The sequence below is a fragment of the Suillus clintonianus genome, assembly GCF_016758775.1.
Source record: "Suillus clintonianus strain FC179 chromosome Unknown DEU56scaffold_107, whole genome shotgun sequence".
NCBI classification, from domain to species: domain Eukaryota; kingdom Fungi; phylum Basidiomycota; class Agaricomycetes; order Boletales; family Suillaceae; genus Suillus; species Suillus clintonianus.
In genome coordinates, this window is record NW_024539331.1 from 898 (window position 1) to 20155 (window position 19258).

The following is a 19258-nucleotide window of genomic DNA, read 5'->3' on the forward strand; positions in this document are numbered from 1 at the left end:
CGTTCTAGAATTCATTTCCCTGAGTCCCCATTTGTATATGCTTCTTTCTGCCCCTATGTGTCCGGATCCTTCTGACAGTTAATGTCCGGGTCCATTCTGATCTGTCCGTTAGTCTATTCATTTCCCTTTCATTTAACTCGTCCCCTTTGTTCTATTTCATATCCGGCCCCACTTTCGATCGTCCGCAGTTATGTTTTACTCACTAGTATGTTTTCTACATAGCTTTATGTTCCGAGGACTGCGCTTCGGCCGGACGTCCGTCGGATACCTTATAGTATATAAACCCCTTGTAACCCGTAGTATATCCTCAGTTTGAATATCATCTTAGACTCAGTTCATTCCTCGTTTCCCTCGGCTCTTGGGATTGTCATCCTAGTCCGACCCTCCGAGCCTCGGGATTATATCCCTAAGGCTAAATCCCTCCGCTTCTACCTTCGGGTAGCCCGTACCCTGTTAGTTTCTACCTGGACGAAGTCTCGGGTAGCCTCCCCTCTTTCGTCCGGCCCATCCATATACCTCGGCCGACGATATCTACCCCCTGTAAATTAGGGGCACGTACTCGGGTAAAGAGCGCAGCGCACGAGCTGAAGCTAAGCCCCTCCGGTCCGACCCGTTGAACACGGTCTTAACACTGTTAGCAAATCCAACCGCTAACAAATCCAACCATTAACAAATCCAGCGGTCAACACCCTTCATCCCCTCCACCGTCGGTCAACACCCGTCACCCCTCCACCGTATGTACAGTGGAGGGGCAATGGCGTCGACCTCCCATCAACTTCCTCCAGCAATGGTGTCGACCTCCCGTCGACTTCCTCCACTTTCGCTGACTGCGATCCTTTGGCTGCAAGCCCATTTGTCACGTCAGGTAAGCAATCCAATTGTCAACAAATCCAACCGTCGACCAACCGTTAAAAATCCAGTCGTCAACATCTGTCATCCCCTCCACCCCCTCCACCGTACATACAGTGGAGGGGACATGACTTATTGACTTAATCGTAGATTCATCTGCCAAATCCGATGGTGGGCACAATGCCAAAATAAGATATGTTCAGCTAGCGTGCTATCTTTTACTGGACGAGAGATAGGTTCTTCGTCCATTCATCTCCTTTCACTGCCTGCGGAGTATCGTGCTTGCCCTCATCTTCTTCATGCTCATCTTCGTCGATCTCTCCACCTGCTTCTTGAGCTATCTCCATGAGCTTCGCTGCTAATTCCCGGAGCATCCTAATATCATTTTTGACGTATCCTTCGGTCGGCCCTTCCTTATCGTCCTCGATATCTACATACTCGCCAAACTTCATTGCTGCTTTGATATGCTGTGAAAACTCGTCGGCCACATTATTCATCATCGCTGAAGTCATGTACCCATGCACGTGGTTCACTGCGCTGTCCTGGAGGTGCGTTAGTTATATTCCTGCTGAGCAAATGACTACTTACCAAAAAGCTGTCTCTATAATTTATCAGCAGGAAGACGCTCATGGATAGCAGTGCCAGTAGTTGTATCAGCATCATCAGTATGCGCGACAGGGACCAGTAATTATCTGAAGGCGCCTTGGATGCCTTCTGCACTGCGTAGTCGTATGCCCATATCTTGATTGTGGTTTTCCCGCGCCCTAGCGCAGTCGAAGTGCTGGCAATTGTGCAGCGGCCGTGGAGATCACGTGTCTAAACCAGTTCAGTAACATTCTTTCCGATCAGTCTTAACGCTTACGGATATTGTTTGCACAAGGCCAGCGTCTGTGTCTCCGTGGTGGAGGGTTTCAAGTATCTGCCCTGTCTTCCGATCGAACACATATACCAATCCATTGTCACTTCCCCCCACAACTACCTTTCCTTCTTCCCCAAATGCCACTTGCTTGGGGACCGACATGCTTGGCACAGCAGTTGCGAACGTTCGAACAGGCTCACCATCGCCTTCAAGGCGATACAATGTAAAGCTGTCCGTCGCATTATCCACGACGAAAACGCCCCGCTTTGAGTGCACCGCAGCGTGACCACTGGATAATGTCAGCAATGCGCGGGTTGAGAGTGGTGGTCCTCACATCACTGATTTGCAGCTCGTTTCCTGCAATACGACCCCATCTTCATTCTTCAGTTTTATGCTGTTGGGGGCTTAGTATCAGGCGATGAAAATTCTGGAGTGGAGGGACTGACAAGTTGCCGTCGTAGAGCCCGAAGACATAGATATCTCGGTTATCTGCGAATGCCACAGACTTGGGTACCATATTTTCAAGTCGCACTGCGAAGACGGACTGGAGCTGCGAGCTTGTGTTGAGCGTCAGAACCTGAACCATCTTGTCTCTCGTCCACACAGCAATCCGTAGGTTGCCTTCGGAGGAAGTCGAATGCCAGGACAAGCATGTAATCTCAAAACCTGATCCAAGTCTCCTGGCGCAAATCTCCTGGAATGTTTTCTGCTGATGTCAACGGACGGTCGAGTGGGAACCCTGGGCACTTACATTCGTGAGACTGCGTCGCAAAAATATGATGTAACCCAGGCCTGTTCCGTAACAGAGGGTTTCTGCCGCGGTTTTCCTGGTCGTGGTCCAGATTGCACAACTGACTGTTCCCTGGGATTCATGATGATGAGACGAAGATGTGAGTTCTTTCCGAGATTTTATATCCCAGAGTTTGATGCCCTCGGTACCTGCTTGTTTGTTAGCGCTGTCTATGGTTGAGTGTCTGCTTTATTACCACCGCATGCAAGTAGGTGCCCATCATTAGAGATCGCAAGTGCATAGACAGAGCCACTGTGGGCAGTTAGACGAGCGAGCAGCTTGTAACGCTGTGGCTGCGCTGATTTGTTGAAAAATGTAGCAAGGAAAGACATTGTAATATGATCTGTTGTAGTCGCCCGCTCACAGCGTATTTATTAGCATTGCGCATTTGTTTTCGGATACTTTTGTTTCTGTTTGATTCCATGGTAACTTGTAGTCTTGATGCCTTTGTCGATGTTCCTCTCAATAAGTCTTTTTCTTCATAATAGTTATTGTGCTTCGACGGTTACCATTTGTCACGTAGCCCTTATTGTTTTCACCCAATATGGTAGTCTGTTGAGTGCTTTCGCTTCCCTTGAATCATCCCTTAAGTTCAACATAGTTATTCAGTCCCTTCCTCTATCTATCACTCTATCATGCACAATACGTCTACATCTACAGTTGTTCCTCCTTTCTATGACCTGGAGACTGGTGCACCACCGCCCTTTCCCCCAATGCTCACGGACCAGCTGGAGCTCTTTGGCCATGTTGATCGTCGCCCAACTACACTTATTGCCGATGAAGTCCTGGTTCCTAAAGCCAGTATCATTCCCGCTGCAAGGGCATCGTCGTCCACACCCGCCCCTGAGTTCAAACTCGCAAAGCGGATGCTCAAGCAATCTGATCACTCTTCCTCACCATACCTAAAGAAGGTCACGTTCCCGTGTTCCCGTTCTCAAACACCTGTGCCCTCAGATTCTGCGGGCTCCTCTTTGGATTCTTTATCAGATAGCGACTCCTCCTCAACTTCGGATGTGAGTTTATCGGAAGACTCGAAGATTCCTAAACCTGCCGGCGAACCTGGGCGCCCAGGGCGTGGGGGGTACACACTTTATGAAGCTTTGGATTGGAATCCAAAGATGTATGCAAAATTCAAGGTTCGCTAAGTATTGTTGTACCCATTGTAAAGTAATTCACGAATCCCTCAGAAAAATGTGCATAACTTCATCGAGGACCACCTTGACATGACAAAATGCGCTTCTGCCCAAAGTCCTGCGCTGTTGAGAGTTGTGCGCGACAAGGTGAACAGCCTCTATCGGTCTCGTTGTCAATGAACTCATGACATCTCAGGCTCTCGACGATTTCCCAGACCTTGAAAATTATAGCAACTTATGGCCAGTCAATGATTTGATTATGATGCGCCTGAAATACATGTCGGGTCGCGCTAGATGAAAGGAGGGAGAAATGTCTGTGGGCAAGAAGAGGAACAAGAAGTGATGCCCCCGCCGCACTAGATACCCCCGTCCTTTACCAGTCATGTCGTTTATCTAAATCCTAGCTCTGACTGTTCGTATTGAACCATGCGTGATATCTTCGCGATTTAACACACGCACACGACTATGAAGTGCTCTGTCTGTTCCGAAAATCCACAGCAATCCGAGATGTCCGGACACCCCGGAATTGATGTGAGCAAAGGCGAATACAAATTTAGGACTATTTCGCGCACCCTTAGCTTGAAATTGCAATAATATTATGTTCACAGTCCAGCTGAGAAATTCTGGTAATAGTGTAACAATACATTCATAGTCCAGATACTAATGCATTCGCGGTACAGAAATTATGCTACTCCACACCTCGCAGCCAATCGGCTGCTGATGCGAGTGCTCAAGGGTTTTACAAGAGTAAGATAGTGCGGGAGCCTAGCTCTTGGACGACCATTTATCCTCTGCGCAAAGCTGAAAGATAGTTAAGGTAGGCTCAATCAATTGTGGAGTTGACTATTACTCACCGGTGAATTATGAAGTCAGCAAGCGCGTTGTCTCTGCCTCGCATGTTCACAACGGAAGGATTGTTGACACCAATCCTCATAACAACTGCATCGCCTCGGAACGTACGATCACCACTACTAAGAAGCAGGTTGTCTCTAAGACGAAGATGCCGTTTGAAGAATATGCAGAATTGATAGATGTGTCTCCCTTCACGCACAGTCACAAAACAGTTGTGGATATAAGGCTGCACGGTAGCTTCCTCGAAGAGACTTTCAGGAACAGGAAAGCGCTGAGCAGTACGCGAGTAACCAGAGCACCGCGTCAACATAGTGGCCTGACGGGGTCTGGTCCGCAATGTCGAATATAGCCTGCACCGCAGGTGAAGTTCCGGGGTCTGTTTGAAGGTCAAAAAAGGGTGCGAGCAAGTGGCTGATGACTTACAGATGATGTAGGAAGGATATACGTGCGAGAGTTCACCATGCTGATTATATTTTGATCAAGACAAGAATGTAAGAGTGGGCGATGAAAGCGGGCTGTAGTAACGGTCCGGCTTTTTAAACTTTGCGTGCCAAATCAAAGACAATAACCATATTAGAGTCTACTTCGGGGACACAGTTGCCGGCAACAGCGGGGAGCCAAACGAGCCAAACCAAATCGGTAATGAAGGATGACAATAAGAATCTGTACTGTTAATCCTGCAGCGCTGGTTACCAAGGGTAATTGTACGAAGTAATTGTACGGGGGAATTGAGCAACGAGATAATTGAAAATGATCGGGCGAGATGGACTTCAAAAAGACAACTAGAAGAATAAACACAAAACACTTGCATGACTTAAGAAGACTCAGGAATATGCCATTCCATTTTGCAACCTAACAATGAATTCCTACCCCGCTATGAGTGTCGATAACATCGATGACATTGAGATGCAGCGCCCTCACCTTGAGCTTGAGCCAGAGGACGTACAAACATCCCATGATGCGGATTTATTCGACGACAATGAAGATGATGATGAGAGCGATGCTGGTAACTTCCTGGATGCTCTCAGTCAGCTTCCTACTAGTACAGCTCGACTCGAAAAGAGGGCCAGAGATGAAGTGGTACGTTTGGATAGCACTAACCAATTTCCGTGACTCATAGCGTCCATTCAGGCGTCTGAAAAGTGTCGCTTTCATGAAGTCGACTATTCGCAGACACTTCGCCAGACTGTGTATGAACAACAAGAACGGATCAATCATATTGTGCATGAAACAGAACTAGTACGCACGAGAAACTCATTGAATATATGTCACAGCTCTAATCATACCAGCAGATACGCCAAGAAGCTCAAGGCAGCATTGAGGAGCAACGATGTCTTGCAGAAGAAGAGCGTGAGCGCCACAAACACGATGTCGACGAGAAGACTCGGCAATGGGAAGCGTCCCTGAAAGAGCGGGAGCAAGTGAGCACCACAGACACTTCAATCAGATGTATGCTTACAAGCTAATAGGAAACTCATGCGCAGGAAGCACGACTGAGGAAGAACATCACTGAAGAAATAGCACAGCACGAAGCAGAAATAAGTGCAAGAAAGGACCAAGAGGTGAGAAAGAATGACCGACCAGGAGAATTGCTGATGATGTTGAGCGCAGCTGGCTGAAGAACAGGCACGACACGAAGCAGAGATAAGTGCAAGGAAAGACAAAGAGGTGAGGAGAATGAACCACTGACCAGGGGATTTGCTGATGACGTCGAGCAGCTAGTTGAAGAACTGGCACGACGCGAAGAGGAGATAAGTGCAAGGAAAGACAAAGAGGTGAGGAGAATGAACGACTGACCAGGGGAATTGCTGATGACGTCGAGCAGCTAGCTGAAGAACTGGCACGACGCGAAGCAGAATTAACTGCAAGAAAAGACAAAGAGGTGAGAAAGAACGACCGACTATGGGAATCGCTCATGATGTCAAGCAGTTAGAAGAACGCACTGAGGAACGGCAATGTCTTGCTGAGGAACTGGCGCGACACGAAGCAGAATTAAGTAAAAGAAAGAAACAAGAGGTGGGGAAGAACAACCGACCAGAGGAATTGCTAATGTTGATGTCCAGCAGTTAGAAGAACGCAAGAAAGTCATTTCTGCTGAGATGGAGCAAAGGCTGCGATTAGAAATAGAAAAATTGAGGGTAGAAAAAGAGAGCGAACTTGCCAACATGGAGCAGCGATTTGCGAGATCCGGTAGGCAACATCATACAGCCATGGAAATGGACACGGACCCTGCCCCCAGGAGCGCTCAACAGCAACCCAAAATGCCCCAGAAACCACAGTTCAAAACACCGTGCCTCGAGTCCATCAAAAAGATCAGGAAGGCACGTGGATCAACACGCAAGATGCGTCTGGTATCTGTTGCAGAGGTAAGTACTAAATGTGGTCTGAACTCGTGTTAAACTTACGTCATAGCAGGACGATGACCCTATGGAAACGCATCGAAAACGATCAATGACGGTTGAGCAAGAGCCACCGCAATCTCAGCCGGACGATGCCATGTCTGCGATGGAGAACGCGGTCTCCAGAGGAATAGAGGCGGCACTCAGACGCATCTTCGTCGATAAGGGTCTCCCAATGTCCACGAAGTGTAGTCCTCGAAGGAAAAGGATGCAGGATGATGAAGTTAGGACGGAAAGGGCCGCAGAATTGAGTCACGAAAGAGACTTTCTTCTTGTGAGAGCTAAAACTCAACATATGTGCTCATACTGAGCATGGAACAGGGTGAAGTCCGGCGTCTCCTCAAAGATATCTTCAGCATATCTCAAGATGCAGATTTTATCGTGCATCAGCCAGCCATCCATGAAGATGTGTACTCATACGAGTACAAAGATGGACCAGGCCCTGACACCCAGAACCTCGCCTTCGATCTCACACATGGATCTAACACCCCTTGGAATGCGAGAATCCTCAATATGCTCGTTGAAGAATTGCAAAGGAGGAATGTGGAAGAGCAGTGGCCGTTCCAAAGGTCGGATGGGTATTATAAAGCGATTCTTGAGGATCGCTACAAGCGGCTGTGGACGGCCTGGAGAGCAGCGCAACCAAAGGTTACAGCAAAGGGCATCTTGGAAACTGCAGCAGAGGTGGAGGAGAGGTTGATCACAAAGAGAGGCGAAAATCTGAAGTCAATTCATCAAACAACTCGTCGCCGAAATGTATGTCCACGACACAATCACAAGGCTTTCGGATACATACTAATGCGTCCACAGAAATACATTTGCAGGGCAAAAATTCTTGAGCATATCATCAAGCTGAAGGATGATTCGGAGGACGATGACCTACCAGCTTGGATGTGGCTTCAAAAACTAATCAAGACACTGGGAGATGGTGGCATGAGTTCAGAAGAAAGCGACGTGGAAAACGACGTACAATGTGTACTCCGAGTGAAGAACATGGCATGGCGTCGCAGGATAGAGCGAGAACTGAATGTCATCGACCATCAGAGAGTGTTGGACGATGATGTTTTCGCGCCCCAGGGTTCCAAACCAATGAAAAGGATACGCGCGCCCGGTAACTCGACAACTGTACGTAGCCCGGTCACTGGATTACCGAAGGCCCTATACAATGGCGAATGGTTTGATGGTCTTACTGGGGGGCAGGTGGAGAGGTTGAATGTTTCAAACGAGACGTTCCGATGGATGAAAGTTGCGGTAGCATAGTATATGTGGTGTAGAGTAGGGTTGAATAGACGGAGTGAGTGACATGCGCCGCAGGAATGTACGATAAGCCATATGTGCCCCCTTCACTGTATGTATGGTGGAGGGGTGACGGGTGACATGACAAACGGGCTTGCAGCGAAAGTGGAGGAAGTCGACGGGAGGTCGACGCCATTGCTGGAGGAAGTTGATGGGAGGTCGACGCCATTGCCCCTCCACTGTACATACGGTGGAGGGGTGACGGGTGTTGACCGACGGTGGAGGGGATGAAGGGTGTTGACCGCTGGATTTGTTAATGGTTGGATTTGTTAGCGGTTGGATTTGCTAACAGTGGGATTATTGCTTGCCTGACGTAGAGGATGGATGGATGGACCTCAGATTGGATCCAAAGGATCGTCGCATCAGCGAAAAGTTGGCAAGGTAGACGGTATTCCCATGCAGGAGACACGACAGTACATACCATCGTGCTCCAAACATGGGGGGAAAAAGATGGGAAAACGATAAGCTCAATGAGCTCGACAGTACAAACCGTCGAGCTCCGAGTGTTGATGGTTGGAACTTGGAGTGATTTCTGAATTCAAATGCTTGCAACGCTGAGAACAATATTATGTAACAATGTCCTAATATGGGAATATTGTTATTTGTGACTGTTGTGCTCTTTCGTTGCCAAAGTTCTAAGTCTTTCTTCCTTATGAAACATTAACTTATATCAAACTCATATCCTTATTATTCTCCCTCGTCGAAAAAATGGCCATCCTCCCCCAAGGGCATGACTGTATGTACGGTCATGCCTATCGTACTTTTATCGCCACCAGGCTTGGCTGTTGTTACCGCCGAGCCTGTCATCCTCATCGACAACGAATGACCAGGGCATGACTGTATGTACGGTCGTGCCCAACGTTCTCTAATTTCGTCGCCATTGCCAACGTCCCAACTCCGAGTCACTCCCCGGCTCAACACCCGTGGTCCTTCCATGACCTTCTCCCAGGGTATGACTGTATGTACGGTCGTGCCCGGCGTTCTCTAATTTTGTCGCCATCGCCAACGTCCCAACTCCGAGTCACTCCCCGACTCAACACCCGTGGTCCTTCCATGACCTTCTCCCAAAGTATGACTGTATGTACGGTCGTGCCCGGCGTTCTCTAATTTTGTCGCCATCGCCAACATCCCAACTCCAAGTCACTCCCCGGCTCGACGCCCGTGGTCCTTCCATGACCTTCTCCCAGGGTACGACTGTATGTACGGTCGTGCCCGGCGTTCTCTAATTTTGTCGCCATCGCCAACGTCCCAACTCCAAGTCACTCCTTCGTATTTCATCCTCTGCCGACCTGACGCCTAGTTATTGACCATGGGTTTAACATCCTTTTCCTGGTCTCCCATACTTGACATCCTTGGCCCGATCATATGCAGAAACTGCACCGGCCGATGAAGTGAGTCGTTATGATGTTTTCTCTTATATTGATCATATGTTTAATATCCTTGCCCTCGTCTTTCAAGGGACCGCCTTCGCAGAAACAACCTGGGCAGAAACTGCACCGAGAAGGCAAGTTGTTATGATGTTTTCCCTTCTTACTTAAAATTGGTCAGTCCTTCAGGACTACATACACCGTCACTCTTGGGGTATCCTCAGCGTCTTAGTCCATAATGCCGTCCACACCAAGTTATATTTCCTTGTTTGAGTAGTTCTTGTATTGAACCCGGCCGTGTTTTTTTTGTAGTCCACATTCCACACCTATCATGATCTCATTGTTGCCACCGATATGGTAATCACTCGTTGAAACTCCGCCACTGCTATATAGATGCATTCCCACCTGTCATTCTTGCATCTCTAACATCTAACACAACCGTTTGTACTGTTGTGGTAGCTCTTCCGAGATATCTCTCAACTCTAACGTAACGGTTTGTACCATTGCGGTAGTCTACCCTTCCATGAGTAACAATCTCCGTGTCTTTGCGCGTGATGGGCAGGTCTATACCTCTCTCACTGCAGACTCGCTTCCTGATGTTATTCCTTACGAGCCTCTTTGGGACCCTCGCAACGACTACAATTCTTCTCCCGACGATAGTGATAGTCCGCTCTCTACTTGTTGGGCGTACGGAGCTCGTCCGTGGTTTCCTCTTATACCTTTGAATCCTACCTTCGATGGGCCGATCTTTGGATGCCTCAACCACTCCAGGTTCTCGCTCCTCACAGAGGTGGATTCACAGGGAAGACACGTTCTCCACCGCGATATTCGGGCAACATGGGTCGCCTTAGAGCAGAAACTGCTCTGGTGCCAGGAACGTTTGGGTGCTGGGCTGCTCATTCCATGGGGGACTAAACTTCCATGCCCTCCGACTGCCTTTGGGTACCAGCGGTCGCATGCAGACGCTAACCTTGCAAAAAAGGTCGCAATGAGGTCGCGGAACGTATATTCATTTCATCGTGATTGCCTGACGTATTTCTAGTAATCGCCGCTACCTGCTCATGGTTCATCATGAGTCATCGAAACCAAGGTTCCAATCATTCTTGGATGGCTATCCTAACGAATGACCATAAGAATCCCATACCCGCTGAATGGGTTCTTGAGTTGTCGCGCTCATTCGTTGGGGATCTCACAACAAACGTGCCACGTACGGGAGCCTTCATTTCTTCCAATCACTGCCCTTGGCAAGTTCAATTGCCCCTTTTTGAGAAATTGACAATCCCGATTTGGGTTCGCTTTCCCCAAAATGCTTCCGCCTCTGCTGTCGACCTCACCTAGCGTCATTATATCCCGTCTCAGGCAGCTATCACCCGTGCGACTGAGGAGACAATCCAACGGGGTCAGCCAGATGACAGTACCTGGGGTCAACCGGACGACAGTACTTGGGGCCAACCGGACGACAGCACCTGGGGTCAACCGGACGATAGTGCGTGGGGTCGGGACAACAAGAGTCAGGGCGCCCTTGGATGGGATGGCAGTGAAATTGGATGGGGTCAAGTCGGTGGAGAGCAGCCCGCACCCGATATTCCCGAAGCCCACGCGGACTCTCTATTTCCAATCCCCCAACCCCACTCTAGACAGAAGCGAGGAGAGGATTGGAAGGCATTCTTTGCACGGCGCCATGAGGAGAATAAGAAGAAAGAGGAGGCAGAGACGCCAGCTCGACGGCAGTCACGTCAGAGCCGTGAGCGTGCAGCCATGAACCACAGCATTCCTGGCAAATCTAGCACGGTCGTGGTGTTGGAATGGCAACCTGATGACGAGTTTGGCGGCTTTCTTCAACGCATCCGTCTCACAAAGGCTGAGGTACCGATGACTTGGATGTCGTATAACCAATCTACCAGGGTATATGACTCATTCCGTAACAAGTGGGACTTGTGCGACAGATTGGATCCTACCAGCATTCCTGATGGTGATTGGGAGGAAGATAATTTTCCGCCTGCCTCTGCCCTTGCTGCTCCTTCTGAACCCACCCTACCACCCCCTCCGCCCCCACTGTCCAGTTTCGTACGGGACATCGAAGCCTACTTCGGTCGTTATGAAGTCGCACCCTCAGCGCAATACACTCGAAGTGTTGAGCGATTTGTCTCAATTTTGCATTTCCATCTTGGATATCGACTTGCAGCATCTACCACTTCACCCCGAGGCAGATCGACCATGTTCGATGATTGGACTCGCAAGACACAGTGGGCTCACCTATGCAAACTGGTTGGCGATGAGCCCGCGAATATTGCCTCAATTCCAGAGGTACAGAAGCATGTTATCACATGTTTTATAGGTTACCTCGTCACCCTTCCCCAATCTCAATTGTCCGACATCCCGCCCGATCTCTGGGATCTAGGACCTGAATCCTCCCTGTCAACCTCAAATGCACACATTCGGGTTCACTACATACAGCAACCCACGCGGCGGCTCTACATAATCGAGCCAAATCTATCGTTAAGTCTGGTGCCCTGGAAACTGGCAGTCTCCGACGCTACCACAGCCGTGATGTGCCTCCGGCGTGACTGGGGTTCAGATATAACAAAGATCGCACGTAACCTCCTTGAAAAAGGAATCGCCATAAAGACATTGCTACCAATGTCAATTCCGCCTCACACGTGACGCCCACTTACGGAACTCCATACATACTCCCTCGGACATGTCCCCCCCCCCCCAACGATCACACGCTTCCCCGTTTCAAGCCTGTTTACGCCGACTACATTGTGTATGAGCAGCACCGTCACGAGTTCATGAACCAGCCTCGCGCAAGAGCAGCTGTTCTTCACGGTGGACTCATATGGCGGCTGGCTTTACATAGTCTTGGGTTCGATGTTCTCCCCTCCGTTCTCGACGGCATTTCACGGGAAGCGGTACCATTTGGCCTGATGCTGGACATTAATGGCCAGACTTATTTTGATGATGAGCTGTCCGAAGAGGAGGTAGATTTCATGTGTGGAACATATTATGTGCATAACAGTAATCAAAATTTCTCTTACTCGCATCGACAGGGGCGCTTATGTTTTAATTTTCAGAGGATGGGAATGTGGAAATCGTCTCTTGGTGGCCTAGACCCCAGGCGTGGGCTGCCTCAGGGCTGAACGTGGGGTTCTGGTCTAGTCGATGTGAATCTTGGTTCCAGTTACGCCTGGGCAACATTCGACAGGGTGTTTCACGAGAGCGTCATAAATTCACTAATGATGCCAACGGTCCAATGACCGGTAAGCAGTGGAAAGGCTCACTCAAGTTCAATCCGGGTACCAGCAAAATGATGAAAAACGTCGATGCAGCATGTTGCAGTTTTCTTGCTACTGGTAAGAATAGTTGTTACTTGCGCATCTCTGATTCTGATCTCCTGCTTAGCTTTCACAGAGGCTTAAAGCGATTCGAGTTATGACTTTATCAACCAGTGGACCAGGTGTTTGAAATATATTCGTTGTGTAGATTATCGTGAGTTGAGCGGGCGCTGATGTACTACATAATCGTGTATCGTGTATCTCTATCTCGTGATTGATCTTCAGTTCGCTCTACTACATATATTTGTATATACAAGCAATCAGACTCGTGTTCCCAACTCATGAGTGGGCGAATCGTGTATAGATCATCGTGAGCGGGCGATGAGTGGGCGATCGTCGGGCGATCTATTTTATCTGGAGATAAAACTTAATGTTTTATGTTCACATTTATCCTCAGGGGGTATCTAAAATTTTGACGCCCGTCTAAGTGGCGGTCTAAACTTCATACTTGAGCAGGCATTCAGTCACGTGCAATGCTTGAAGTTTTTTCGAGTATTAAATGTGAAGTTTCATTTTGAAGTTTAGGCCAGCATTAAATATATATTTATATTTCTTATTGTCGTTAACGTTCGGCCGGCAACAAAATGTTTGCTAATGCTTTATATTTATCATGTCGTGCAAGATCTCGTTAATATTTGAAATTTCACTTCTGCTTAGACGACAACCTAAATTTTAAGTATTATCTTGACATTTCGCACGACATTCAAGCCTGTCTTAAATACTGCAAACCCCGATGTGTCATCCAGTCCAGAGGACAATCATAACACTGAAACCAGAAGGATGTCTGAAATACCGTAATGATGAATCACGCGCCCTGCCCGAGATCAAGTGCACCTTTGTTCCCTATCACAGTGAACCGCACCCCTTCCTCTCCTGCTATAGTGGCGCCCACAGTGGGAGATAAGCCGGATGAACCCAAAATGCCCGCTTTCATAATAGCTTTGGCGAGAACGGCAACGTGAATCTCCGCATGAGATGTAAAATGCGACATGAGGCCAGTCACGTAGCTTGAATTGGGTCAAATCAACTTTGGGACAAAATCGAGAGGAGATAGCGCACCCTAGTATGGTCTCTGCGAGCCTTTTATCAGCACGTTCTGCCCCTTTGAAGACAGCCGGGCGGAAGACGATGGTGTCCGCATACCCAAGGCGTGCTATGTCTAGTTCGGTGAGACCTTTTGATCTGAAAGAAAGAAAGTCAGAGGAGGGATTGAGGAAGAGCGGGCCATAGTGATGCTTGCGTACCTCATATACATGAATGAAGAGGAAGGATTAGCGGCCCCAGACTATATTCGCATCAATCCATATGGTGTGCAGCACATATTTGGTAATGAACCCACCGAAAGATACACGACACGTTGTTTGTGTGTCGGATCATCCGTCTTTGCAGCTTTGCAGGCGTTCACCACATACCTGCGTCACAAAATACGTATGAGACGGAACCGAGTATGACAACAAATCAACTCACTCCCTGTCGATCTTCTCGAACATCTCTGCGCTCCCTGCCCGCGCACGAGTCGTTCCGAGGGTGACGAAGACGACATCCCATCGTCCGTCCTTCAGCCCTGCTACTTCCAAGTTCTCAAAGTCGATTGTTTTTCTGTTCGAGTTTGCCTCTGTTCTGTGGAAGGTCGGCTTCTGGTGTTACTCGTCTGCTATATTCGCCAACTTTAGACCATTCGTTGTGTGAGAGAAGCTCGCGAAGGAGGTGTTTTCCTGTTGCGCCTGTTGCGCCGAGAATGAGAGCTGTCGACATGGTATGCACTGTCTCGGCGAGTCATGGTGCAACTTAAAGTCTTGAACCCAGGTCTGCCGATACGTGCGTAGGGCGTCGGCATGTTGCCTCAGGGCCAAGTGATATTGACGCGTGTCCTGCAGGAATATTGGTCATGGCAAGGTTGTGGCAAGGGGGGACCGTTTCCCCACCTTGCCACTGCATGGCGAATTCGAAGCTGCACATCCATCACGTCTGTGGTTCGAATCTCCCAGGTGCCAAGCCTCTATTGAATAAACGGCATATTGGTTCCGCCGGCGGACCCAATATGGCTGTGCTAACCGATTCCCCGGTTCGGTCAAGGCGGGGCAGCAGAACTTTTATCTCAATAGATTCAGAGCACCCGTGTCGGCTCAACTATTGCGATGGTACATTGTTCTCATAGCGTTCGAGTTTCATTCCACACCCACTGTTGGGATTTAATGACATTTACTATTGTAAGCTTAGGCGAGGCGCGTGATTGCCCAGTATTATAAGCCTTAAAGCTTGTTGGGCAACCAAGGTGTGAATACATCGAGCACGTTACTCGGACTGATATGTGTGAAATGTTTGATCAAGACATGAGCAGAACAATGTATTATTGGGTCTACATATAAATGACACCTAAAGGACGAGTTCAAGATGCTGTTGGGGTTGCCATGGACACCACTATCAGCGAGCATGCAGTTGAGACTCGAGAGCCGGTCATCGCAGGTCATCGCTCACAAACCTCGCGAGACAGTCCTGGAAAACTCCGAAACCATGCCCAACATTCCTCCAACCCCCAAAAAAAAACATTCCTCCAAAACCTCCCCAACATCCTCTCAAACCTCGCGCAACAGAACATGCCACAACCTCATAACATATTCCTCCCGTGGACTCGTGGGGTGCGGAGTAAGCGCTACAGAGGACAGAGGCGCTCTTCAGTTCACAGAAGAAGAGGTCCACGTACCTCGAGAGGAATGTGGCTGGATGTAAATGGGCGGCAGGTTCTTTCAGGAGGGACGTCTCGGAGATAGGTTAGCGCAGAGACCGCAGACCAAGAAACCCAGTCTGAAAGACCGTGGGAAGGTCCAAAAAGCGCTGCCAAGGGTGGATGGAATATACTCGATCCAAGGTGTTAGTGTGATACCAATGATCTTATAACAAATCAAGGATAGTTTCACCTCGAGTGCCAGACTTCTCTTGGGCACTGCACTACAGCGCTCACCATATCATTTCCTCTACAGGTTTCTACCATTTCAGTAACTTCTATGTGCGTGCACATTTCGATTCAAACATATCTACCTGGATTTCGTGCTCATGAAAGGCACAGAGTCGTCTTCGCCCAATTGCGCTCGTCGGCTTCATCCTCTCTGTGTTCTCGACAATCATCGTGTAACTTGATTACGGTAGCATGGTGGACAGGGTAGAAAAGTGTCGAGAGGCCTTGCAAAGCTGTCCCCCCGGTCATGCCAATCGATCATGGTCTCTCAACAGTCTTGCCCTAAGCCTTTATGACAGATTCAAGCAGCAGGGTGGCCCGTCTGACCTTGACGAGGCCATCGAGCTCCAACGGGCTGCACTACTCCTTTGTCCCCCCGGTCATTCACTTCGATCACCGTCTCTCAACAATCTTGCCCGCAGCCTTGCTAACAGATTCAAGCAGCGGGGCATCCCATCTGACCTTGATGAGGCCATTGAGCTCCATCAGGCTGCACTACTCCTTCGTCCCCCCGGTCATTCTGATCGATCAACGTCTCTCAACAATCTTGCCCGCAGCCTTGCTAACAGATTCAAGCAGCGGGGCATCCCATCTGACCTTGATGAGGCCATTGAGCTCCATCAGGCTGCACTACTCCTTCGTCCCCCCGGTCATTCACTTCGATCAACGTCTCTCAACAATCTTGCCCTCAGCCTTGCTAACAGATTCAAGCAGCGGGGCATCCCATCTGACCTTGATGAGGCCATCGAGCTCCATCAGGCTGCACTACTCCTTCGTCCCCCCGGTCATTCTGATCGATCAACGTCTCTCAACAATCTTGCCGCCAGCCTTTATGCCAGATTCAAGCAGCGGGGTGTCCCATCTGACCTTGATGAGGCCATTGAGCTCCATCGGGCTGCACTACTCCTTCGTCCCCCCGGTCATTCACTTCGACCAACGTCTCTCAACAATATTGCCGCCAGCCTTCGAAACAGATTCGAGCAGCGGGGCATCCCATCTGACCTTGATGAGGCCATTGAGCTCCATCGGGCTGCACTACTCCTTCGTCCCCCCGGTCATTCACGTCGATCAAGTTCTCTTAACCATCTTGCCCGCAGCCTTGCTAACAGATTCAAGCAGCGGGGCATCCCATCTGACCTTGATGAGGCCATCGAGCTCCATCGGGCTGCACTATTCCTTTGTCCCCCCGGTCATTCTGATCAATCACGGTCTCTCAACGATCTTGCTATCAGCCTTGATGACAGATTCAAGCAGCGGGGTGTCCCGTCTGACCTTGATGAGGCCATTGAGCTCCATCGGGCTGCACTACTCCTTTGTCCCCCCGTTCATTCACTTCGATCAACGTCTCTCAGCAATCTTGCCAATAGCCTTGATGAGAGATTCAAGCAGCGGGGTGTCCCATCTGACCTTGATGAGGCCATCGAACTCCATCGGGCTGCACTACTCCTTCGTCCCCCCGGTCATTCACTTCGATCATGGTCTCTCAACAATCTTGCCCGCAGCCTTCAAAACAGATTCGAGCAGCGGGGTGTCCCGTCTGACCTTGATGAGGCCATCGAGCTCCATCGGGCTGCACTACTCCTTCGTCCCCCCGGTCATTCACTTCGATCAACGTCTCTCAACGATCTTGCCAATAGTCTTGTTAACAGATACAAGCAGCGGGGTGTCCCGTCTGACCTTGATGAAGCCATCGAACTCCATCGGGCTGCACTATTACTTTGTCCCCCCGGTCATTCACATCGATCAATGTCTCTCAACAGTCTTGCCCTCCGTCTTCGAGACAGATTCAAGGAGCGGGGTACCCTGTTTGACCTAGACGAAGCATTCAGGCTGTATGTGCAACTCTCCTACCTATCTCATGCCGTCTCTCGCAGCGATCTTACTGCTGCCAAGTCATGGGTCACCTCTGCCGAGGAGATGAACCATGAATCTGCATTGCTTGCCTATCAAACTGCATTGAAATTCCTAGATCAGCATGTTACTATATTGTCGTCTTCTCCGCGCCATTTTGATGTTGTCAAGGTGGCCATAGCTTCGCTTGCCATGGACGCTTTCTCGTGCAGCGTTCGTCATGGCGCGCTAACAACTGCTGTGGAAATGGTGGAGCAAGGCCGTGCAGTATTCTGGACCCAACTGGCACGCTTGCGCTCACCACTCGATGAACTTTCCCTGTCCGGTGACACCGGCGCAGCCTTGGAGAAAGAGTTCAAACAGCTGAGCTTTGGCCTTCGTGGCGCGTTCGATCAGTCTACAGAAGAGCAGTCCCCACAAATACGACAACTGACCATGCAATGGAATGATGTTGTCTCCCGCATCCGCATGCAGCCTGACTTTTCTCGGTTTCTCCTGCCCCCACTGTTTTCTGACCTCCAGAAAGCCGCTGCAGAGGGTCCGGTCATCATTGTCAATGCTAGTGAGTACAGCTGCGACGCCTTGATTGTCCTAAGCAGCCAAGATCCTGTCCACGTTCCACTTGATATCACGCGTACCGAAGTTTCCGAGTTGTCCTCCGAGTTTCAGTCTATCGCAGAGCAATTTGGTTGTTCCGATCATCAACTCAAGCTCGTGGGCATCCTCCGCAAGCTTTGGCATCATGCCGTTGACCCCGTGGTCCAAGCCCTTAGGGTGTCTAATGTTCACCCTGGCTCACGTATCTGGTGGTGTCCCACAGCTGAATTCACTCTGCTTCCTCTACATGCAGCAGGACCCTACGAGAGGAAGAGAGACAACTTGTCTCAGATTTACGTCTCCTCTTATACCCCCACTTTGACGACACTGGTTCGTGCAAGAGAGCGCGTTTCTCGATATGCGTCAACACAACATTTTGTTGCAATTGGTCAAGCGAATCCGGACAGAGGGAAGGAACTCAGACATGTTGCTCCTGAGTTAGCCGCCATAGCTCAGTGTCTCGCACCCATCGTGTCATCCTTCACATCACTCCGAGACAGTCTCGCAACAGTGCAGGGTGCGCTCGATGCCCTAAACCATAACCAGTGGCTCCATCTCGCCTGCCATGGAATGCCGAATCGAACACAACCATTCGACTCTTCCTTTGCGATGCGCGATGGGCCGTTGATGATCAAGGACATCATCCGGTCCAACTGGCAGAATCCAGAATTCGCGTTCTTATCGGCCTGCCACACTACCGTGGGCGATGAGAAGAGTCCCGACGAATCGATCCATCTCGCCGCAGCAATGCAAATATCCGGATTTCGCAGTGTCATAGGTTCCATGTGGTCTGTTGACGATGATGTTGCACGGCAGGTTGTGTCTGTTTTTTACCGTAATCTGATTGATGGCTCAGGGAGATTGGACTGCACACGCGCTGCGGTTGCGTTGCACGAGGCTGTGAAATCGTTGCGCAAGAAGATTCCACTAGAACAGCAAATCGTATTTGTCCATATAGGTGTCTAGTTTGATTG

At 49.5% G+C, this 19258-nt stretch overlaps 7 protein-coding genes across 7 annotated transcripts; 4 read left to right on the forward strand and 3 right to left on the reverse strand.

The window, feature by feature from the left end:
* Positions 1–1675: 1675 nt before the first annotated feature.
* DEU56DRAFT_745370 (WD40-repeat-containing domain protein) lies at positions 1676–2830 on the reverse strand (the record flags this gene model as incomplete). The annotated part of the gene is made up of 5 exons (XM_041349143.1): positions 1676–1997; positions 2043–2102; positions 2155–2417; positions 2460–2650; positions 2698–2830. The coding sequence occupies 5 exons, from the start codon at positions 2828–2830 to the stop codon at positions 1676–1678; spliced, it is 969 nt and encodes a 322-aa protein (XP_041203614.1).
* A 303-nt stretch (positions 2831–3133) lies between these two features.
* On the forward strand, positions 3134–3929 carry DEU56DRAFT_917409 (uncharacterized protein; the record flags this gene model as incomplete). The annotated part of the gene is made up of 3 exons (XM_041357983.1): positions 3134–3634; positions 3686–3778; positions 3828–3929. 3 exons carry the CDS (start codon positions 3134–3136, stop codon positions 3927–3929), a joined length of 696 nt encoding a protein of 231 aa, XP_041203615.1.
* A 385-nt stretch (positions 3930–4314) lies between these two features.
* On the reverse strand, positions 4315–4945 carry DEU56DRAFT_917410 (uncharacterized protein; the record flags this gene model as incomplete). Its single annotated transcript, XM_041357984.1, has 3 exons — positions 4315–4432; positions 4486–4859; positions 4907–4945. 3 exons carry the CDS (start codon positions 4943–4945, stop codon positions 4315–4317), a joined length of 531 nt encoding a protein of 176 aa, XP_041203616.1.
* A 2264-nt stretch (positions 4946–7209) lies between these two features.
* On the forward strand, positions 7210–7950 carry DEU56DRAFT_699184 (uncharacterized protein; the record flags this gene model as incomplete). Its single annotated transcript, XM_041347291.1, has 2 exons — positions 7210–7530; positions 7798–7950. Coding segments are annotated over 2 exons (474 nt in total), but the record flags the coding sequence as incomplete, so codon positions are not given.
* Positions 7951–12277: 4327 nt separating this feature from the next.
* On the forward strand, positions 12278–12981 carry DEU56DRAFT_745359 (uncharacterized protein; the record flags this gene model as incomplete). Its single annotated transcript, XM_041349142.1, has 2 exons — positions 12278–12563; positions 12620–12981. Coding segments are annotated over 2 exons (648 nt in total), but the record flags the coding sequence as incomplete, so codon positions are not given.
* Positions 12982–13685: 704 nt separating this feature from the next.
* DEU56DRAFT_983803 (uncharacterized protein) lies at positions 13686–14780 on the reverse strand (the record flags this gene model as incomplete). Its single annotated transcript, XM_041359969.1, has 6 exons — positions 14549–14780; positions 14348–14517; positions 14220–14292; positions 14125–14165; positions 13940–14062; positions 13686–13887 (listed from the first exon to the last, which is right to left on the reverse strand). Exons 1-6 carry the CDS (start codon positions 14633–14635, stop codon positions 13686–13688), a joined length of 696 nt encoding a protein of 231 aa, XP_041203619.1. The 5' UTR covers positions 14636–14780.
* Positions 14781–15291: 511 nt separating this feature from the next.
* DEU56DRAFT_760016 (TPR-like protein) lies at positions 15292–19250 on the forward strand (the record flags this gene model as incomplete). Its single annotated transcript, XM_041350384.1, has 4 exons — positions 15292–15526; positions 15862–15887; positions 15942–16009; positions 16040–19250. 4 exons carry the CDS (start codon positions 15292–15294, stop codon positions 19248–19250), a joined length of 3540 nt encoding a protein of 1179 aa, XP_041203620.1.
* Positions 19251–19258: the final 8 nt, after the last annotated feature.